This window comes from Dufourea novaeangliae, unplaced genomic scaffold (genome assembly GCF_001272555.1).
Source record: "Dufourea novaeangliae isolate 0120121106 unplaced genomic scaffold, ASM127255v1 scaffold8, whole genome shotgun sequence".
Classification (NCBI taxonomy): Eukaryota; Metazoa; Arthropoda; class Insecta; order Hymenoptera; family Halictidae; genus Dufourea; species Dufourea novaeangliae.
Genome location: NW_015373923.1, coordinates 3,004,892 through 3,028,973, shown reverse-complemented (window position 1 = coordinate 3,028,973; position 24,082 = coordinate 3,004,892). Strand labels below are relative to the sequence as shown.

Below are 24,082 nucleotides of genomic sequence, written 5' to 3'. Positions count from 1 at the left end.
ACGCGACAGGCAATATTAACGAGCGTGGCTGTCCAGGAGGGCCGAGTGTGTGTATAGTCGTTGTATTCCGAATAAGAGAAGGACGGTTAAAGAGCGAATCGAACGAGAGGAGAAGACAGACAGGTCGAGGAAGGGGGTGGGGGACACGACAGGGCACGAACGGGGGATGATGAGTCTTCGCGACGGTGGTATACGCAGGAAGCATGACACGAGCGATGCATCACCATCTAAGAAATTAATGCTGAAATACGGTGGAACGATGTGCGTTCGTGATCGCTGATCCCGATGAGGAGTTCGGTTCGGTGAAGATTTATCCCGTGGTTCTGGAGAGGAAATAAAATTAAAAAAAAATTGGCGTTCGTAGGAGGGTGTGATATATACAGGCGAAAAAAAGAAATATATATATATATATATATATATATACAATATGTGTATATATACAAATGTTCAGAAGAAGATTCTTTTCAAATTTCTTCACGGTCCGGCAGCGCGACCGATCGTATTCGTTTTACGACCTCGAGGAATGCGCGTTCATAGGCTCCGGAATCACTTACGGGCAAGGTAATATTTTTGTGGCGGTCTCTCTCGATTACGAGGAAAATAAAGGGGGTAGAGGGGCGACGTAACGATAAGGTGGTAGCAAGTGAAGACGAATACGAGGATCGTATAAGGGAGAAGAAAAATGGTAAAGGAAAGGTCAGAACCGAACGAAGGAGAGAGATTGAGGAAGGTGGACGAAGGAGGAAGGAGAAAGAGTGTGAGAGCGAGAAGGAGGAACGATATAGTAGATAGCAGTGAGATATGTCTAAATACATAACCGTGACACGTGATGGACGTGTTGCGGCCCCTGTCTACAGGGGTCTCGAAGAGGGCCCACGGGGCCCCCGGTACCCGATCTCCATTTGGATCCACGGGATTCTGGACTCTCTCGGCACCCTGCTACGCGCTATGCATCAACACCCAAGATCCATCCCATTATACCTCATCAAAATAACAAACACGCCCTCCCATGCTAAACCAACATTCTTTTGTTCCCATCGAATCCCAGGATCCATCAGAATCAACCGCGAACAGAGCGCGTCAGTGACGTATTGGGTTTGTTCTTTTCTTTTTTTTTTTTTGACGTGCAACGAACTGGCCATAGGGGGTCCTTGTGAGGGCGAAGAAGGCAAGAAGTCTCGAGGAGATATCGTGGAATATTGTTCAATGGTCGTGTTAGATCGAACTTCCTGAAAAAACTCCTTCGCGATGCTTATTTTTATTCTTCCTTTCGTTGATCCACTTTGGAGATTCTGTTGTTATCTCGAAGACTAGATGTGTATAGAATTTTATTTAATTATATGCACACCGTTTCGTGGTAAACCTTCCTCTTCTGTTCTAATTTTGTTCAGTCTCACATGAAAAACCAAAATTATACTTTAATGTACGTGGACAGGAAGAAACTATACGAGCAAAAAAATGTGTTTCATCCCTCGAACGGTCATCGTGGTTCGGAAACGCGCCTCTAGATGGCGGCACAATCCTCGAACGTCGGCAATGTTTCGTGTTTCGGGAAACCCCAGAGTTTGGCACATAATTCGATTGAAACAATGCATACGGATAGCGAAAAGCAGTATGTAATATGTAAGAGCGTCATACTGACCATTAAACAGTTAATCCGATTAAATCATAATTGCCTTTGTGTCTACACATTCGAGAAGAAGTATTGTCTCATCATCAAACTTGGAATTTCCCACGTGTAATGAATAAAAAATGGCGAAGTACTTCTTTGTTTAATCTTGTATCCGTTATTCGAAACTCTTCATCTACATAATAAATTTGCCCGTTTCTGCGAGAAACCTATATGTACGTTTATGCGTTAATGAGATTCTCCCAACGGTATTCTCGGTTTTCAAAAAATCATAACTCGTCGACACTCTCTAAATGGTGTGCAAAATCATTAACAGCGATTTATCACAGTGATCGCAAAATCACGATGACAGTCGTGATTTAACATCATTCACGACCGTGATCGTTTTTTTTTCCTTCAGTGATTTTGGTCACTGTGATCGTAATTCGTAATATTAAGAAATCACATCTTCGATATGATTATGAAAATGAATTACATTAATATTTGCATTTTTACAAATCAGTAGAAAACAAAGAAGCCGGGAACTAGGGAACCACTAGTGGAAATAAGAGCCTCCTACCACTTTGTAAATTTATTTCAGATACTGAAACAAATGTTAAATCGGTATAAATTTCAGTAACTCCCAAAACTAAATGGTAGCAGGCCCTTCGCCAACTTCACTTTTTTCCCCAGCAGGAAAAACCTATACAACCTATTGCACGCCGGAAGGGAGTTATTCCCCGTCGAAACCGTGCCCTTCAAAGTCGCCGTCGTGAAATTAGAATTCTTGTCGACGGAACGCGTAAATGTGCCGGCAACAAGGAATAGGTATTCCGTCCAATTTTCCACCATCCTCCGATACGATACACAACTACGTCTTACGCGTCGCGAACTCCAACGTCGGACCTTAATTTCACGATTCGAAGGGACGCCCGGAAGTGGCGGCGCAACCATCAGCCCCAGCCGCATGCACGTGTAAGTAATGTTTCCTGTCATCAGGAAAACTACCCGGCAGTAAAAGTCTCGAAATTGTTACTGGCTTCCCTTTTACGTTTACCGGCCGGCCCCTTTTATTCCTTGCGATTCCGTCAGCCAAAACAAGAGCCGACGAACCACTCCGATTCTTGTCCGATGGAACGATAATTAGAAAAAAGAAAAAAAAAGAAAAACGAAAATAGCACGCGGTGAGAGGAAGATAGAGGAGGATGGATCATCCTGACTTTGTGAACGGCGTGACATCCCTTGACAGCTTCGCCCGGTTTGCTTTTCTCTGTTTGCTCGAGGATTCTCTTCGCCGCACGGTGTGGTGTATAATACGTTCTATCCAAACAAGGGGTGAATGATGGGGGGGGGGGGGGGGGGATCGAGGCGTCCACTTCGGTGATCCATTTGGGCGCCCGTTGGACGCGCACAATGTTCCCGCAGAAAGAATGGGCCCGTTGCGATGGAAAATCGAGCTGGCCATCGTCTTTTGTAACGCGGCGTGTCACCTTCGTAACGCGTGTGCGTCAGGTCTATCTTTTCCAGTCCCTTTTGAATAGTACGACAGCCCGAGAAGACTTTGATTTTCTTTTTTTCCTCTTTCATCCTTGACAGAAGGCAGGGTCAATCAGTCTGTCTCTCTTCTCGAGCTCTCCGTTACATGCGTTGATCCGTGTCACGCGAATTCCGTATCTAATTTGCATCGGCGATCAATCGACTGTTTGCTCGGTGTCTCTCGGGCTAAACAGTTGCGACAACCCCTCTATCGGCTGTGTTGCGTGTGTTTGCGAAGGATTCTCGTCGCCACCGGATGTACAGGAGGCAGTCGGGGTCGAATACGACGAACAACACACATACACTGCCTTTCTCTGCGGCCTGTCGAGTGAAATGGGTGGGTATCCAGGGTGTCGTAGGAGGGATTTCCGAAGACGAAACTCGGCCTAGTGGTATAGTACGGGACGTGGATGATAAAAAAAAAGAGAAGAGGGGAGCGGGAAAAATGGCGCGGCTACCTTATTACGCATGCACCCCCCGTTCACGCAAAAAGGACTCTCGTGGCGGCCCCGATCGACGCGAGTGTGTAACATCTTGATGTTTTGTACACTGACGTGCAAACTCGGCTTCCGCTAGGGGAAACGGTTGACGTAGGAGAAGGGACTCCTACCATTTGGTATTTGGAATTACTGAAATTTATGCCAAATTAACATTCGATTTAACATTTATTTCGGTACCTGGAATAAATTTACCAAGTGGTAGAAGACTTTTCTTCTACGCCGCTTTTTCCTATAGTGGAAGCAGAGTTTGCTCGTCAGTGTAATACTCAATGTAACCTCCATTACTTTTAATGGAAATACGGAAACAGATAGGATGGAGTAATAAAATTGGTGGAACTTTGGGAATAGGCTAGCCAAAATTTCTACAGTCTTCATTTTCATAGATACTTTCTAAATATCACAAATTTCATTGCTCCATCGTATCTGTTTTCTGTATTTTCATTCAAAAAAATAGAGCTTACACTAAGTATTAATATAGAAATAATGAAAAAAAGATTATTAATTTCAACTTTACCAATGTAAAAAGCGAGTGACTTTATAGAAACTTCGTACTTTGCTTTCTGTTCAATTATATTTTTGTTCGTTTCCTAAAATAAATCTTATATTTATTATCTGGTACCTATGGAAGAATTACGAGATTCATAAAAAAAAAAAAGCATGGTGACATTATAGAAATTTCGGCCAGTAAATAGTTTCGGTGAGTTTCGCGTGCATCAGAACGCGATGAATGTTTCCAAAAGAAAAACGACAGCCCCCCCCCTCTCCAAAAAACACTGTTCCGAATAGAATAGTACTTGATAGCGTTTTAGCAGTCGATTTACGAAAGACAAACGTATACCGAAAAGTAGGGAATCGGCTCACGTAGGGCAGCTGAAAAGGATACGTTTATCCCCCGACAAAGAAGACGCGGAGGATACAAAAGCGAATCTCGAGCTTTAATATACCTACCTACCGACACGCCAATGGAATCGCGTGTTAACGTTTATGCGGAAGAAACGATATCCCCGCTTCGAGTTAGCCTAAGCGTTCCGAGGAGAGACGAAACGATAACGCCTGCGGGAATTACTCCGGCCATTGTGTCGGCCATCTTTGATCAGCGACGATTACGTTGGTGGTTATGCTCGTGACGCAGCGGTGGCGGTGTCGGCGGCGAAATGACGGGTTGCGGACAACATTTGGTCGGCGTGGACATTCTCTGTCTACCCCACGTGTTCGGTGCCTTCGCGTCTTCCAACACAATGGATGCTCGAGGATTCGTTCGAAAACCGGTAGCCAAGGAAACAATCGAACCGCAAAACGCTTTTCGTATTCGTCGAAAAACGAGCGTCAAGCTAATCGGTGCAAAGTAGCTACCAACAGCCAGCAGAAGCATTAGCGACGTCGTGCAGGTCTGGGGCCACCGGTGCGGTCTCGCGTGCCTCTTGTAATGGCTTGTCACCGAAATTGACCCGATTCTGTAACAACGTTATACGATTACGTTCGCCGCAATAATTTTCTACAAATGGGACACACGTCTACTTAGGAAGTAATTTTCTTTTCTAAAGTCGTTCTCCCCCCGGCAGCACGGCATATCCTTTGTTGCGTCAACTGTCCTCGATTCGGTGCCCGCCTCTAGCGTCGCCTCGATTGCTAAAATTATCGGTAATTCTCGCTGCCCGTCCAATTTGTCACGGATCTTTCCCTCTTCCGTTCGTCGATCGCGCGTCCATTGGATCTGATCGATGTGGGTATACAATTCGGACTTATTAACACGATGAAATGAAGGAGATCTGTTCGAATCGTTAATCATTCACGACTGCAGAAATAGAGAAATATTCTATCTTCTCTTCTTGTTTGTTAGAGCTCCATTTTTGCGGGTAGGTTAGTCCACACGCCGGCGGAGTAGGCAGGACGGGTCGGCCACGACGGTCCCGAGGGAGAAATCGCCAGTTTATACAGCCCAGTTGACATCGAAATCCAGTGACGTATCTAATTGGGAGCAGTTTAACGGCGAGGGCGGATCACTAGGATAAGCTGTAAGCCGACGAAGCCGCTGCACGAGATCACCCCAGGGCTTATAACTGCCGGGGAATCTTCTCTCTTCGGACCTCTCTTTTCTAACTACCCTCTCTCGTCGGGTACACCGCTGCTTCTCCACCAAGAGAGATCGAGGGAGAGAGAGTATGTATTCCCGGACCGTGATACGACACGCAACCCTCTTCCCACCCGATTCGACGGGAAGGGGTGGGGAGGTGGGAGAGTCCCCGCGAACCCCCAGCTGCTACCCTCGCCTATCTGCCGGCGAATCCGGCGTAAATAATGCCGATTATCCCCCCGGCAATTGTTTTATCGACCGAGCTGTCCCGCTCGAAGAGAGCAATCTCGAAAGAGGGTGACTCCGTTCCGCGCCTCACCTCCCGACCTTTCCACCATTGAACCCATTCCACTGACCTTACACAGATTTACGAGACGGTTCCGCGGAGGGGTGAAGATTCGCAAAGTAAATTTCTCCCGTCTTCTTCTATCGAGCGCGAGAAATTTACGGAAAAGCCACGCAGAGAGAGAGAGAGAGAGAGAGAGAGAGAGAGAGAGAGAGAGAGAGGGTTCTCTACTCGTGGAATATAGAGGACAAAGAACTCGATTGTGTGTTTGTTGTACTCTTTAACAAAATTATCTCATCGCACTGTGCTATCGACCACAGACATATAATACCTGGACCGTGCGGTTTCAGTGTCTTCCATAGACAGACGGTGCCCAAAATTAGAAAAAGATAGTTGCTGTAAGGGCACCAACCTGGTCTTCTTCTAACGAGACATGGTACGATAAAGAAGGTTTTGCTGCCTGGGAATCAGAATTAAGAGGAATGACTGTCCGACGAAGGCAGAATGGTGACATAAAGCTTACTACAGATACCTGTCGATTATTGTCTTGCTTGTTCTACACGATTATTGTCCAGGCGTTGTTACTACAAGGGGGGAAGGGGCTGTGGAACCTGTCAAGTGCAAACTTTGTTGCCGAGGCTCAGGCAAAATACGAATTTACGAGGGTTTGAAGCATTTCTCCCTACAAGATTATTGTCCTCGCGCGGACCCGAGTTCAGGACGATAATCGAGAGGAGTCTGTACCGTCTTCGAATATTTCACAGCCCTTCAACCGAATGTGCAATGTAAATAGTTATTACACGTCTACGTATCCACCACAAATTGTTTCTTTCTTCCGAATCGGGGGTCGCTTAATCCTCGATGGAATTCGATGAAGTTCGCCCTACACACCCCTGAAGAAATCGCAGTTTTCTTCCGTCTCCTAATGGAATCGTTGAAGAAAAACGAAAAGTTATTGGATCGTAATTCATCTTTCTCGTTCGAAGCCGAGACTGTAAGTGATTCCCCTTGGTTTTGGTCGCTGCAGATCGCGGGTAACGAGCGCGTTTATAATTTTTTCGATGGGGAGGGCCCAGGGAGGGGGAGGAAAAGGAATTCCGTTATTAGTTTCGGCGCAATAGGCCCTTTCCAGGCTCACCGTATCGCTTCTTTCGCGGCTTAATGGAACTCGCAGCCGTTTCGGCTTTTTGCCCACCTTCCCTCCCGCTAATTATGAAATTACCCCAGAAACAGCTACTCTCTATCTCCCTCTCTCTCCATAACTTCTTGAAGCAATATTTGAGCGCGAATTACGCCGGTACTCCCTTCAACCTCCTCATTAACCCCTTCTCCCTCCACTCAGACGCCCTCCCCCCCTATTTCTTTGGCCACCATTCACCTTAACTCCCGTGGTCTCTTCGGAGACGTCCTTGTCTTTGCCACTTTTGCTCGTTAGAATAACTTTTAACCTTTGTTATACCTTATTCTAGATCGGTAGTACCACACACCAGATGTCAGTACGATAAATCAACTAAGGCTGATAGGTGTGGCTGCTAATTTCAGTTATCAGATTTAACACAAAAAAAAGGGGGGGACATCCTTTTATTTGCCTGCCCTCGAAGGGCACGTTTAGTCTGATTTTCCACCGCATGCCTCGACTCGGCGAAATTGTGAATATGTAATACGTAAACATTTTGCCCAGTTGACGTTTGTTTTCTCCTCGGTCCTTTAATCGCGACCAACGTTTGACGGAAATTAACTGGGTCACCGAAAAACCAGCGAGAGAAAAAGACAGGAACGATTAGCTCGTCGAGAGGATTCTCCCTTCTCGCGTACGTCTCCTCCCTCTTCTCTTCGTTTTTCTTTTCGTTCCCCCGCGATCCTAATGGCTAAATAAGTCTCCCCAATTAAAAAACTAATTTCGATTAGGGTCCCGAAGCGACCATTCGGTATCGTGTAAGTACAACCCGCGGGGCATCGGTAGGGCGAGGGGTGAAAAACCGTGGAAAAAAGTGCCTGGCGAGACCCCGCCTTCGTTTTTCTCCGCCGCTAATCCTCCCGCCGCGAACAAAGAATAAGGATAACTTCCCCGGCCCGATTCGATGTCACTCTTTTTCGCGTGAAAATATATATGTATATTTTTTTTTTTACGACGAATCTCGTTATCGTAAAATGTATGACCGCGTTTCGAATATTATCTACCGGATCGAGGTTTTTCCTTCGATTAATGGCGCTCAACTCCCCCGCCCCCTTAACCCCGTCACGGCCCCTTCGGTTGCTTAAGGCCTGTGTATACATTGTATAAGCAGCCCTTTCTGATCACATTCGGGCTCCGTCGAGGGTTTTTATCGACCAAAAAATCCGCAGATTTTTCCCCGATTCCCTGGAGGGCCTCCCGTGAGCGAATCGCTTCTAAAGATATACATTTATTTATGCGCGTATTAGTATTTATGTTGGTGCGTAGCGGCTACGGGCCCATGGCACCCCGCGGCTCTTGAGGCGTGGATGCTTCAACCGGTATTTGTTATTCTAATGTCGCATTATATATTTGTTTGGGGAAGGGAGAGGGAAGGAGGTAGGCGTGGGCGTGTAACCCGAAGTGTGAAACACGTTGTAACGCCGTGGCCCCGGTCCTCCTGGAATTCCATCCTTGACTTTCCAAAGCTCTCGACAACGTCATCGTCGTCGCGCTACTACCATGGTTTTCGGTGAAAAGCTATTCGTCGATTCGACGAGATTTCACGATTCAGCTCCGATCGCTGACCTCTCTCTTTCCCCATGTACCAACCGGTCGACCAACCCGTGGCACAAAAGATTTCGTCGACGATGAAACACGCGGGGGTCAACGGCGGCCCCCCTGGGTGGCTTCTCGCGGCTCCGCAGACCGGACAATTTATCCCTCTTTATAATCCATCGATGATCTCTCTTGGTGTAAAAAGGGACAAGGCGAGAGAGAGACCTGGGTGTGCATCTCGTTAAACGACCTTTCCGTAAAGCCACCAAAATACACACCGTGAAAATGAACCAGTATCTTCGGACCAGAGATTTTTATCTCTCGAAGGACGCCCCCCCCCCACCTCCTCCTCCCCGCCGACCACGGTACCGCTACGAAATTTACAACTTTGATATTTCCTAGACACCATCAGCGCTCAGGGTGTTCCCCGTGTGTTCTCTCTTTCCATTGGTTACAACTTACTACCGGTAGCGGCCGTAAAATGCTGACTTCATTATATCCGGCCGTCGTGGCCTACCGCGTAATTAACAGTCGTCCCGATATTAATATCCGTGTCCGTTTCGTGAATCCGCAGCGACACGTCTCTCGCGATTCCGCGTTTTATTAACTCGGTCTTCGTGGCGAGCGTGTGTTTTACGAGGATCCTCTCCTCCTGTCGCGACCGGACGATTCGAGGCGTGCGCACGGCGAAATGAAATCACACACAATTACCGAAATTGCCCTGGTGTCGCGAGCCCCGGACGTTGGAATTCGGGAATGTAAATGGGAAGGCGGGAATGGGTTTCGTAAGGTGAGAACTGTCTGAAACGTTATTTCTTGTGTATCGAGCATGGACGTATATTACCTGGACCGCGCATTTGGCTTTTCACTGTGTATTATTCGAATAAAATTCTGCCCAACTCTGATAGCAACTAACTCTATTTTTGACATAACCTAATTATGGGAGATGTTCAGAACGCACGGTCTACATAGGTATTATATGCCTACGGATATCGAGAGGGAAATGGCTGCGCAGTATCGTCGAATCACGAAATTATCGCGCTTCACGTGTATAAAGTACCTTTCCCCCTTCCCACTAAATAGGTAAACATTGTAGAAACCTTTAATCTCATTGTATGCCTTACCTGATCGTCGAGCCAAGTATGTAAACGGAACGTTGTTGTACGGCTGCGGGTGTGACGCGATCGGACACGTACAGTATTATGTCTTCCAATTCAACGGAAATCCACTCGAAATGTAGCGTCGGCGATGAACCCGCGAATGGAAAACGCGGCGAAGAAGTTTGTCGTCTCGACGGATCGAATAGCCTCGCCGTGGAGATATTCCTTGAGCGGATAACAAACTGTCGGGTAATAAAGAGTTTAGTACGTTGTTAAATTATACGGCACTCAAGGATATCGCGTTCCGTCGAGACGTCCGAGATTTATCGATTCAGTCGCGAAACGATTCGCGTGAAACGTCGAGAAGTCGAATAAACAAACACGCTCGAACCCAAAGATGCATGTGTGTGTTGATCGTGTTTCGAGATCGTACTCAGATCGTCCGTCTCGCGATTTCCCGCCCGTTTTCGATCACAACACGCATACTTAACCATTTACTTACATTTCCACGCATTCCATGCATATTTGCTCCATATGTATTCTCGTGTCGACGTGCTGGTCGCGTGCCGATCGTGTTCACGCGATCATTATCGCGTACGAGTGACCTAACCTCTTTCGACATTCCGCAGACATATCGCGTTCAAAAGACTCCTTTTGGTATCTGTTCTTCGGTTTTGTTTCGACAATCAGTTTTGTTCACGGCGTGGATCGTAGTGTATCCGTTAAATTTTTGTTCCATAGGCACACACACACACACACACGAGGCAACACAATCATCGTCGGTCGTTCCTGAACATTTCGGAAGTTCCGTTACCATCAGCAAATTTACTCGCACGGTACGATGGGTCGCGCTCGGCCCTCCTCGTCACAGACTGTCGCTCGCAGCGCCCACGATGCAAATTCGTCCATCGACTGAACTGCTGTTCGATAATTGGCTTCGATCTGTCATTGGTTAATTCCTGCCCACGCACACACACAGGTATATGTACACGTACCCTTCGTAACGGGCGATCCTTCAACGAAATTGATTTCGCGGGCAATCGCTCGAGTTGAAACGCTTCCAGTATCGGGGATCGGTTAAATCTCTCATGCCGATGAAAAAAATTCCCCGAGGATCGATGCTTTTTTTTTCACCGGCAAAAGGGGGCATGGCTTATTCATGGAGTGCATACATATACCGACTCCTCCAGGTTCGCCTGTAAAACGCGTTCCTTCGCTCTTCCCCAGTCATCTTCCCTGCCGTTCTTTTTTCACCTTTCTCTTTTTTTTTTCTCCCGCTTCATCTTTTTCCCTCGTCTCGCTACTTTCGTGCCCACGCATTGTAATCTCGTTGATGCGCGCTGCGGAGAAGAAGGAAAAGGAAAAAGAACGCGGAGGAGGAATGTGTCGCGCGCGGCATGTGGCCGCATTATGTACGCTTTTGCTTGAGCTCGCAGGCGCGCGCGCGCGCGCGATCGGAACTTGCGACGCGCGTTCTCTCTCGCGTAAGCAAGAAATCCTTCCTATACACACGCCTAGAGGGTTTTCGGCGATTCGTATCTGTTTTAATTTGAATAATCGTCGCTCGTTGCCTCGCCCGTTCGCTTTCGGCTGGCCGAACGTTATCGCGTAGTTTTATCCTTCGCGCCGGCAGATGCACGTTCCGAGTGTACGTCGCGACGGCTTATTCTCCCCCCACCACCCTCCTAAGTGGGGAAAAACTTTCATAAAAACTAGGGAAATTCGTGTGTGTACGATACGTTCGCGACGCAGACAGTTTACGTTTTCCACGCCGAAAGTATTCGACTTGTACCATTCTCGAGAGACCACGAAAGGCTGGCGCCGCGACGCGACGCTCTCGACGGGCAACCGAGCTCTCGACCGAGGAGGGGGTTTTCTCGAGTAGCTGGCAACCCGATGTCCTTTCACAAAGATGCGCCCGCCGAGGCCCCATACATACTCAGAGTCCTCTGTTCCTTTTCGCTCGGCGTGTTTACTACTCGTCTGGTCTTCTCCCTCGACATCGTCTCCTCGTTATCGCCGCCACGAACGGTAATTTCGTTGTTATTATTAGGAACACCCAGAGAGGAGACAGAGAGGAGGCGGTAGCGCGTTTACCCTCTCCAAAGTGGTTGGCCACTCGAGAAGGGAGATGAAGAAGCGCTCGTGCCATGAAAGATTTTCGTTTATACTCCGTCTACCCCGGCTACTATGTACAATGTTCTGTACAACAGCGGCGCGACGGTGGCCAAACAGCCTCGATCTCGAGAGGAACATCTTGTCTTTCGGTAACGTTATCGATGCGGCCAATCGGGCCTCGAAAGCTTGAGAGATAACTCCTCGGAAGTCGTTTTTCGAGCACCGACACGGTACATACATACTACGTTCATCACCAACCCGGGCGAAACTTTGTCTAGGTTCCGAGAGTCTGTGCAACCCGGAAGAAAAAAAAAAGGAAACGATACCCACCGTATAATCGGTGCATTTGGCCGAAGAATCAACCCGCGGCCACCGAATTCGTGCGTACGGCGTGGGTGGCCTGCCACCTCTACCGTTCCACCTTCCTCCTCCAATGGTTAACCACTACCGGCTGGCGATGCCAGCTCGCGCAGGCCTCCTCTTCTCGTCCGATGATGAATGACTTTCGTATAGCTCTCCGTGGCACTGTACCGTCCGCGTCGCAGCTCTATCGTCGCGTCCCCGCAACCATTTCGTTCGTTCAGTCCCACCTTCTCCCCCCTTTTTCCCCCTCTTTTACCATTTCCCCTCTTCACGTTTCTTTTTCCGTTTTCCTTCCGTTTCCAGTGTTGTCTTTCGTTTCATCGCCTTTTCCCATTCTCCCCATGAAAGAGGCAAACGATTCGACGTTCACGATGGGAATTCAGATTTTTGCTCTACGTGTGTGTGTATGTGCGTGACGATCTCGTTGACCGTGTTATCGTTGAATAAAACCGATGCCGCGCCCCCTTCGTAAATGAGACAGAACGAGGACAACGGCCGTCGTACGGTCCATGGTTAACCGCCGCCGCGCAGGTATACAACTCCGGCTCGATTCGGTCGAAACCTCGACCCGTGGGAGGTTGCCGCGGTACTACAAGAAAGTTAGTTAAGTGGATGCAGTTGTAGCCCGTTAAATGGCGAGCTTCACCATGGGTGACGAATTTGAAAGGCGACGGTGACACCTCGGAGCATCCGCAACCGCCTTAAAAACATTCGAATGCCAAAGCAAACGGGGGGTCCCCGGGACAGCTCGTTCGTTCCTGCGGTTCGAAAGACTCTTCTATCTCTATCTCTCTCTCTCTCTGTCAAGTACGAGCCACGTTCTTTCAGCTACCTGAAGAAGGAGAGAGAAGAGGTGGAAGAAGAGACGGGTCTTCATATTTTATACGGGATGGGATCCTTTTATGCGGTCGACTACGGGGGCACCCAGCGTGTCGAATAGAATTCAGGAGGCCGGTACACGATAGGTATTTTGACATGCCCGAGAAATTAGTATAATAAAGGGGGTCTACGTAGACCGGCTAAGTGCCTAAACACACGCCGTAAATCTCCCCCCTCCCCGTCTGGTGCTCTCGAAAAAGATACAACCAATGCGGTGAAGCGGGGTTCATCCACGATTATAACACGCGCTACACCATCGGGGTGGTGCTCTTCGAGTCGTCAGCCGGAATTCTGTGACGTGATGATCGATCGGGACCGAACGCGTTATATAGATACCAGGGCAACGGTTTTTTTTTAATCGCGATTTCTGCTTTTCTGCTTCGTTACCGTTATCTGGTCGACGTTTTTTTCCATTGGTTATCTTTTTGCGTGTTTTTTCCATCGTTGGACCGTAACCAGCGTAGACACGTAATACGATCGGGTTCAAGTCGAATAATTTTCAAACGGTCCAGTCGAAGACTTCGCGTAGTCCAATAAGTTCTTCGCAGCAGCGTTGCGTCTCGATGAACCTCGAATCGTCGAGGCTCGAATATGTATTGTAATTCCGACACGAGAGTGATCGAGATACGAGGTTCCACCTGGAAAGTCGACCCAACACGGAATACGCCTCTATTAGCAGCCGGTGTGGATACGTATATCGCGACGTTTGCGCCAAAGGCAGTGGCGTAATCCGGTGGAACATTGAATCCGATTCCGAGCGAAGTTGCTGCTCGCAACAACGGTTACGACAGTAATATCCTTGCGTAAACGGTTACGAACGATGGAATTTCATACCAAATCACCTACGAATTATATCCGTCTCGTTCGATAATTACCCCGTTGCGGGAAATTATTGAAATCTATAGCGCCCATCGGTGCAAACGTTACTATATGATTAAATATACTTACGTCGCTCGTTCTCGGTTTTATAACGCGTCACGTGATTATTCTCGTCAACAATCGAGCAAACATCCATAGACGACTACTGGGCGTTCAGAAATTACAGTCGAGCAAAGGATCGTGGAACGAGGATTTTGATCGTGCCTTTCGCGAATTCGACGAGACGATGTTCTACGCCAATGCGCGTAGAGTCGTGGTACATACGCAGATAGGTACGAACGCCGGGCATCCGGTGCGCGAGGGGTCGATCGATCTCTCTTTCGTCGTTGCGCGGCCACGCCGCTTCGAGATACCTCCCGGTATCGGTGTTGGATATGGCGATGATGGTGGTGGAGGTGGCGGCGGCGGCAACGACGGTAGCAGTAGTGGTGGTGGTGGTATCGTCGGCGATGGTCGAAGGTAGCGGAGTCGGCGGTGGTCGTGTCGGTGGTTTGAGAGAGAACCAGGCGCCGCCCTTGTCGCACGTTCCTACGTATCGTAGTTCAGTTGGTTTCCTGGGGTTCGTGTCGTCCGTCGCGTAACCGGTGTTCGGTCCCCCGAGTTCCCGGCGACCGCCTCGTCGGACTCTCGAGAGGAGGCCGAAAAAGGTAACGCCCAAGAGGGGCGCGCGCACTCTCCGTCTCTGTCGTGTACGCGTCGCAACGAATCGGTTCGGTGGCGTCGCGTTATCGGCGCTACGTGAGCGGTCCGCCGGTCGCCGGCCAGAACCCGAGCGCCGTGTTGCCGTTACCCTCGTTAAAACTTGGTGGGGCGAACGGTGCGCGTGGGAGGAGGAGCGGCAGCCCAGTGGAGTCCGGGAAGTCGAGCAGCGCAGACGCGTTCGTTCTGCGCCGCGACGATTTTAGTCGTACCATATTCTCTTTCGAGTCGCATCTTCTGGCAGCAGCAACAGCAGCAACAACGTTCGAACGTTTTTCACGATCACACCGTTCTCTTCGAACGAGAGACGATAATACCGTACCCTGGTTCGCGGTCGAACGTTCGATTCTCGTGAATAGACGAATCGATTCCTCCCGGGTCTGTCGTCAGTTTCGAGACATTATCGTGAACGCCGTTCGAGATTCGCGATCTCGACCGTTTCTCGAAGTAACCAGTAGATGGGAAGTGGAGGTGCGTTGCTTTCGCGGACTATCGCCGTATCGTCGACGGCATCGGCGTTTCGCTGGCGAAACACGGGTCACGGGAACGAACAAATCGCGACGCGTTTGCTCGCGAGTGACGGTGGTGTTGTTGCATCGTATGTATATTGCTTCGAATGAGAACCGAGTGATCGCGGCAACAAGCGAGAAATAAACCAGACACGTTACCTCGAGGGTCGGAAGTCATTCACGTAGACAGAAAGAAGAAGAAGAAGGCAGAAGGAGACATAAAAAGAGAAGGAGAGAGAGAGAGAGAGAGAGAGAGAGAGAGAGAGAGAGAGAGAGAAGCAGGTTCGGAAAATTCATAATCAAGGTGTCGTCGCGCGAGAAGGGATGCCTACAAAGGGGGAAAGGGGAAAAGCGACAGACTTCAGCATCGCGGCCATCATGGCGCCCAGGGGTCCGTCCTTCGGGCATTACCACCTGCAGGGCATCGGCAACACCGCCGCTACCGCTAATACCAACTTGGAATGTCCAACTGGCAGAGGATTCGTCGTCAACTCTGCTCTCGATCATCGTGAGTTTACTTTTTTTTTTTCCCTCGCTTTTTTCTCTCGGTTCTTTTTATTTTTTTTTTGTCACGCGAACCGGTCATTCGATAACGACTCCGGATGCTCCCCCTTGACGTTCACCGCACGAACTAATCGTAACCGTCGATATAGGACACGGAGAGTCGCGCGAAACCGGAAACTTTGCCCCGTTTTTTTCGTCCATTAAAATTCTTGATAGAGGCGTTCGTTTCTCTGCGCCGATTAGGTGTCGACAAGTATCCAGGGACAAGCGAGAAGAACGCCCGCGATAAAGATCGGATCCGTGTCCCCTTGTAGGGAACGGGAGAGACACGTCAACCCGCATCGTTCTTAATGTTACACCTTGTATTTGCCAGTCGTTTTTCTCATCCTACGACGAAACACGATACGATCGCGAACGCAACCGGCGACAATTTTACACGCTCGATATGTATTCGCAATGTGTAATATATACACATATATTTGCGAGATTATCGGATTCGTCTGTCTACCGTCGGCTTCGTCGCACTTACAATTAAAAAACTGCCCGTGCTCGAGCTATAGGAACGCAACTTCTGGGTGGTAGGTGTTCTAGAAAATCGTCGATTTCGAGTTTCTTTCGTACTCTCACGCGTTAACGCTTCGTGTCCAACGCGACGCGAAGCGATGCGACGGTGCGCGTTGCCGGTCGCGGACTCGGTTCACCGTAGACGTCCACAGTTTGTTCGAAATAATATTGCAGTCGTCGTTTTCCTGAACTTAGTCTCATCCGAACAAGCTTGAGTACGTGTCCGAAATGATCGCTTCGCTGACAGGCTTGTTCTCTACTAATCGTCTACTCTTCGATACTTTCTCGTTTCACCGGGAAGGGACACTTTTTCGTTCCAAATTCAATAGATTCGGCCCCGTGCCTGCCTCATATCCGTTCGATTAGTATCTCGCCGATTCATCGGGGGAATAAAAATAGAATTCGAACCGGCGAAGTCAAAAGAGGCACGCTCGCCCGGGGGTGTATGAGGGGAGGGGGAGGCTCGGATGATAATTAGCGTCTGAAACGGGAGCACCGGCGGAGCAGAAAATAAGAGGCGACTAATTGTTGCCAACGGATCACGCGTAAATTTTACCTGTTCGCACCGAAATTAACGGATCCCGGGGGGCCTATCTTTGAGCTCTCGCCGATGGCCAGAGGAGACTCGATCACTCGAGCGCCGTTCGTTCACGCACGGCTACTTTCACGTTTGGTGCAATTTCGGCGGGTCCTCGAACGGGAAGGAAGACGAAAAGTTCCCACGAAAAATCGCGACCGTTACCGATCGGTATACAGGCTCCTCTCGACTATTGTCTGGCTTGTTCTACACGATTATTGTCGAGCGTTATCCCATCACGGAGGACATGGACCCTGTCAAGCGTATATTTTGTTGCGCGAGGTTCGGGAAAAAAAAAGAATTTACGAGGGTCTCAGGCATTTTTCCCTACCCGATTATTGTCCCGGCACGGACTCGACTTCGGGACAATAATCGAGAGGAGTCTGTATACCCTTGTGCAAAACTGGACGAACTGGGTCGACGCACCGATATCGAAGCGGGGGAAGGGCCGATGAAAAAAAGGCGAGTTTCGCGGACGGGGGCAATTTTCCTAGGAGGGAACGTAAATTGCTCCTGTTTTTGTCTTGAACCGGCCGGCCGTTCGCCGCTTTCAGCCGGTAATCACATTAGCGCACTTAACGACGCCATTACAGCACCCGTGGCAATCTAGAGATTCTTAATCGTTCCCAAGAACAAGTTTTACTGTGTCTAGAGGGAGGGGGTGGGGGAAAGGGAGAAGGAGAGAGACAGAGAGAGTGGGCGAGGTAGGAAACATTAAACAGCCAACCGCAATTAGATTCATAGGATCTCTGCTATCGCCGTCACTTGTGATCATTGTCTCGCGAACACGCGCAGTTACCTACACATACCTATCATGATATGCTACCGGATAATGACAAGAAAAACCTTTGCATCTGGCATCGATATAAGCAAAAGTTCGAAGTGAAAACGGTGTTAAACCTAGCAATAAGAGATGTCGGTTACGTGAAATTGCATTGTGCGTGCCAGGCCCCTTCGACAATAGAGAACTCGACATTGTGGCAGCAACGATATATGTCGAAACGTGCCGTGTACGTACATAACATAGAATTTCGATGATCGAAACCACGGTTGAACCCGTTGTTGCGGAGAGCTCGTTATAATTGCCGGTTCCGTGATCCCGTTCGCGGTTTTCTCGGCGAGAACGAAAAAAATGGGGAGCGCGCGTTAAGTCAATTGGTGTAACGCGATCGTTACTCGGCTCGTTCCGTCGATCCTTTCGAGCCAACGTCCTTCGAACGGCCGGGTGGTGACAGGATTCTGGGTGGTCGGCTGTCGGTCGTGGCAAAAGGAAGCTGACGTCAGTAGCTCGGTCATATTTCTTCGTGCCTTAAGATCATGGAACATGGGACCACCTCATGGAGGGCAGACTGTGACAAAAGTTCCCAACTCCTTCCTTTCCGATGCCCCCGGAAGCTTCCGGTGAGACGACATGGTTCGTCTCTGCCGGTCTGTTCCTTTTAGCTGAACGATATAATTTAACGGGAACTCTACAGATCAGAGAATCTAAATTAGTTTGACGACTTATTAGTTTTTAAGTTTCCGTATAGATGATCGTCGGTTGGAATCATGCGTACGGCGGTAGAGGTACTGAGGTGCATCTGATTCAGAGACTGAACAGAATGGCCCCCTGGGGGTAGCTATTATCTTGCTTCAATAACGTCTTTGTACTTAAATCCTTTGCTCGGGGGTAGTGATGGGCGATACATGTCAATTGTACCGATATTTTGTATAGATACATATCGGTGGTCAAAATATCGATACGGCTGAAATATCAGAAGCGAAGTATCGATTATCGATACCTTTAACTCCGATAAATTATCTGTAATCTGTACCAAAAAAAAGGCCTAAATAAATGGCTGTAACATGGTGTCGAATGTCGATTGTCGATGACATCAGTGTGGGGTGAATTGTTAATTCCCATTATCGCTACCTGATATAGAATTGTCTGCACTTGAGAAAATGTAGTACACTCAAATGAATGGGAACAGTTTTGTGCAGTTGTTTCGATATTCCGATACTCATGGATGAAACATCGATACAACGATACATCGTCGTATTAAGAATCTGTATCTACAAAATTATTTGGATTCGAGGAAAAAAAAATTCAGTACTCGGGGGCATTTGTTTCAAACGATTCGTGCGTTTAGTTGTTCACGACATATAATCGCCAGGATGTGTTCGTCGACTATAAAAGACAGTCCGTAAATTCTTGAAATCTTCTCTCATGTGTTTCCCTTTTCTTCGTAATTCTACACGTCGACGAAATGTCCATCCAGTTCTCAGAAATCCGTTCAGAAAACCGCGATCACCCGTCGAACGATACGCAAATATTGGCGACTCATCGTTCAACGAGCACGTAAATAAGAGGACAACAATATAGGGCTTGCGGTCGCAAACGGGTCGCGTGTCGTTATAGAACGTTATTAAGGTACACACGGCACACACATCGAGTGTGTGGTGCGCGACAGCAGGTTCTTATTGCGTTCGTTTTTCGGACATATGAACGTACATATATAATACATATATCCATTTACGGCTGGTGATTTGCGCGCGACGGAGCCCAGAGCGAAAACTGGCTTTTCCGTAAGGAAAGAATTCATCCTTACGGTGCAGAATCGTCACCCGGTTAACACTAGAACTACCAAACCAGTCAAAATGACTGGTCAATACACTCTTACAACGACGACTAAAATGTTATGACAATACATTTTCTCAGATCTTTTGCATCTTTTATTAATATATGAGAGTGAAGAAATTAGGCAATTTCTAAATTTTCAAAAGTTTTCCACGTTTATCCAGCGATCGAAGCAAATATGCGTTTGTCGTCGGTAGGTGTAGTGTTAAAATGGTTCAGGTGATCCAATTTATCGAATCCTGAAATCAGCCAATAAATTCACGGATCTGTTTGACTCTTTCAGTGGTTCTATTGAATGCTTTAAGGCATCCCTAGAAAGAGCACTAAGAACTGTTTAATCTTAGTTAATATTTTAGTAAAAATTTCCTATCGCTACTAATTTCATACTGTATAATACATTGATCTAATTGTTTCTAATCTTATCTTCATTAAATGTTATGTATGTATAATGGGTTTATATCTGTTAAATAACTAAATAAATAAATAAAATAAATAAAATAAGAATGAACGTGGAGTACGATGTATTCGTTAGCGGGCTCGAGGACGGAGGGGAAACAGAAATTCGAGATGAAAACCGCGAACGGCACGGCGGCGAGATATGTAATGTTCGTGAAAGAACGCCGAGGTCGATCGAGGCGCACGCAACACGCATATATACGGGGGGTTGAGGTGTTAATTTTAACGCCGGTCTTTCCCTCGATATTAGTCGACCGCCTGACGTTTCGCGTGCTGTTACCCGCCGTGCGTTTCGCGAGAGAACCAGGTCCACTTCGGTCTTTCTCGAAAGTCGAAACGATTCATTTTGGGTCATCGATGGAAACTGGAGAACGTTACAGTTAATCTTCGATGAGTGTTCGAAGGCTCCGCGACACTGACAAGGTTAGCAGGTGTAACGCTGACTTTTTAACGAGGTTCAGCACAGTGACAGACCTTGGAATTGTGAAGCTAATGATATTCCTTTCAGCCATATATGGTCATTAGTAGACTGCAGATTTTTATACAAAATAACATCTTGTAAAGTGATTGATAAAGACAAGGGCCAAAGTATGAATTTCTTCCTTTTAAATATCATGTTGGGTTATGCATAAAATAGATACCTCATTGCATTTGATGAAAGATTTGTCTTTTATTGTATTTCACAGAGCCCCATCAGTAGACTGCGGATTTTCTGCATTTATAGCCTATACGGCTCTGTAAAATACAATAAAAAACAAAACTTCCATCCGATCCAACGAGTTTTCTATTTTACTCTGAATCCAATAAGATACTTAAGAGGGAAAATAAATTTCTACAATTGTTCCTGTATTTACAATTTATTTCAACAACTTTGATTTTGCATAAAAATCCGCAGTCTAGTCATTAGTTTCCGAAATGTTTCATGTTCAGTGCCGAGGAGGCATTGAACACTCATCGAGGATTTTCTGTATTGGTCAAAGAAATGACATCCGCCGATGCGTACCTGCCTGGACGAATGTGAAGACCGCTCACGTACGTACATACGTGCGTGTTACGACAAGTGCCCGTCTGACAATGAGTTCGCGGGCTGCCGTGAGTGCGTACGTACACGCAGCGTGCACGCAGATGGACGGGAGCGCACGCAACGACCGAGAGAACTGCACGCGATCCGCCGTGCGCACTTACCTTCCTTTTTAACGCGTCCTCGTTGTACACACCTCTCTTGTTCCGAGCAAGTTTTCGCGCTCAACGCCTCGCCAAAATTCTCTTTCGCTTTCTCTCTCCTTTCTTCTTTTACCCGGGTTTTCGACGACCGTCGGACCGACTATAATTGCACCGATCGTCCCCTGTGCACAATACACACATTGTACCATCTTTTTTTTGTACGATGTTTTTGGAGAAAAAAAGGAACGAAAGAAAAAGAAAGGTTTAAAAAAATGGTCGAATGCGTGTGCGCGTGGATCGATTATGAAAACCGGTTGCAGGGAAGAAGCTATATCAAATATTTGTGTATACAGATTCGGGTGGAACGAGGAAAACGAGGCAGAAGTGATGCGCGTCGCGACACGGGGAGAGCAAAGGTGCTTTTGAGAACGTTAGAGGCGATACAAACACACACACACACACACACATATCGGGTGAAAGTGTAATTGCTCGGGCGCCTGTCCGCTGTGAAAAACGCGTTGTCGACGAAATTTGACGACAAAAACCGGTTTGAGCACGCGCAACCGAACGTCATCCCGGCGGGAACGCTTCCACAGCGTGTAACGGCCACATGAAAACGCGTCGTACGGTTCGATGGCGGATGACAACGTTTTGTGCGGCATATATCCTTGCATTTGTGAAACGTTTACTGTCTTGAGGCTGCCTGCTCCTGTGCACGACCGATAGTCGATACAGTAATGTCTCGACGAGTGCGACGTATTCATAAATTTGTTTCTTGTCCGAAGCTGATCCTCTGCTTATCTTCTGTTTCATTTGTTCTGATTGGTTCCACAGGGGGACACCCCCAGTGGTGGGAACAACGCAGTTGCTCGTGTTGCATTCATCGAGGGATCACTGTAGATCGATTCCACTTGCACAAATCCTTGGAATTAGTTCTGAGTGGTTCTCGTAATATGTATGAAAATTCATCTGACGATCGTTTCGAGCTTATTTCGAGGAATTGGTTGAAAACTCGCTATTTGTTTGCGAACGACCAAAAGCTAGAAGGGGTTACGAAACACTCGAGCACGCATCGTTCGGTCTGATATACTAGTCGCGAGGGACGAAGTAATTTTTTTTTTTTTCTTCCAACCTGTATATCCGTGTCACCCGTGTGTAACAGAGTGTGCGCGCGCGTGTGTGTACTGTACGTACGTAAATGCACGGGGGCAGGGTGTATCACTTGCGGATCCAATTTGAGATACGAGGGCCGGAAGACGCATTGTTCGCGCGGAATAGTACAAATTAACAGATCGGTATCGTGACCGGTGCAATTAACATTGTGTACACTGGCGCGGTGGATTGGCTTTCTTGAAATCTGCCCGCCCCTCCCGACACACACAAACACACTCGGCCACGCGTATCGTTCGGGAACATCTCAGGGCTCTCGTTTAAATCGACACGCTTAATGGTAAACGGGGTCGATAAAAATACGTTATTTTCGTTATTTTTCATAAGGGAATAACACGTAGTCGTTTCGAGATTTTGGAAGAAATGAATCGTGAGGAAATATTGTGCGTGTCACTTTGATATTTCACGCGTTTCAGTTTCATTCGACTCGATCGTCCCTACGGTTATTCTGACAAGCCCTCCAGTTAAATTCCCTGGTGACAAAGAACACATCAAGTGAGATAGAGCGATAACAGTAATCACACGTGGTACTGACGTAGTATCTTGCAGGGCTAACCATTGGTCGGCGAAATACAGTAATGTCTCGATAAGTGGAACGAACTTGAGTCAACTTCGGAATATTCGTGGCAACGCGGAAAGATTTTCAGCCCCTCATAAATTTTTTTTTTTTGCCCGGAGCTGAGCCTCTGCTTAGCTTCTGTTTACTCTCTTTTGATTGGTTCCATCGGGGACTCCCCTAGTAGTGGGAATAACGTTGCTACTCGTATTGCAATCACTGTACCCCATTTGCCACAGTTCCCCATTTGCGACTGTGCCGTTCACTTTGTCGGAACTGGACAATTCAACAGTACACCACTTACTACTGTGCCCTATTTGCCAGTATGCCCCATTTGCCACTATGCCCCATTTGCCACTATGCCCCATTTGCCACTATGCCCTATTTGCCACTGTACCGTTCAGTTTGTCGAAGCTGGGCAACTCAGCAGCTCCCAATTGTAAATATGTACTTACTAACGTGGAAGTATCGTCATCGTTACAGGGATGAGGACGTCACCGGTGAATATAGTCGCGACCGCGACCGTCGTGACGGAGGAAGCCCTCCTGGCGGACGACGAGGTGGAAAACTGCGAGGGCGAGAGCGAAGGAACGGAGAAGTCCGTCAACGAAGAGGACGAGGAGGTCGACGTGGACGTCGAGGAGTGCAGCAGCGTCGACGACGGACCGATTCACAACACGCCGGACGATCTGAGCGTGTCCTCGACGAGAAAGTGCCAGGACGGTCACGGTGATCACGAGCGGAAACATCGGTTGCGGACCAGTTGCAACTCGGACGAGCTACGGGACGTTGAGTGTCATCTCGAGACGAAGGAATTGTGGGACAAGTTCAACGATCTTGGCACCGAGATGATCATCACGAAAACGGGCAGGTAAGCGTGTCTCTTCTTTGCCACCATTTATCATGCGGTGGACCTATATCTGGACCCCAGAACCAGAGTGTATTAAGTCACTTTTCAAACCTCAAAGCAGAGGAATTCAAAGGTGCGAAAATCTTGTAACTTTGAAACCGTTCGGTAAGAATTGAGCAAGAAATAATGAATACATTCGAACTACCGAATGGATTTAAGACAAGCCTCTTATATAGGATTGATGAAGATTGCATTAATTCCCTTATGTGATGGACTTTACACTCTTTTAAAAATACGAACTGAATATCATTTTTAGACTCTTGTGTACGTATATTAAAAACTAGAAGATTTAGAAAGAA

The 24,082-nt window shown here is 47.7% G+C and overlaps 2 protein-coding genes across 2 annotated transcripts in view; one reads left to right on the top strand and one right to left on the bottom strand.

The window, feature by feature from the left end:
- Positions 1–10,430, bottom strand: part of LOC107194965 (transcription factor GAGA-like) — a 45,765-nt gene extending 35,335 nt beyond the window's left edge. Inside the window, exon 1 of the mRNA XM_015584684.1 lies at positions 10,321–10,430. Coding sequence (XP_015440170.1) covers positions 10,321–10,341 — 21 coding nt within the window. The 5' untranslated portion in view covers positions 10,342–10,430. The remainder of the gene's footprint in view (positions 1–10,320) is intronic.
- Positions 10,431–15,544: 5,114 nt separating this feature from the next.
- The window catches only part of LOC107194870 (T-box transcription factor TBX20-like), a 45,394-nt gene continuing 36,856 nt past the window's right edge, over positions 15,545–24,082 (top strand). Inside the window, exons 1-2 of the mRNA XM_015584577.1 lie at positions 15,545–15,773; positions 23,357–23,744. Coding sequence (XP_015440063.1) covers positions 15,590–15,773; positions 23,357–23,744 — 572 coding nt within the window. The 5' untranslated portion in view covers positions 15,545–15,589. The remainder of the gene's footprint in view (positions 15,774–23,356; positions 23,745–24,082) is intronic.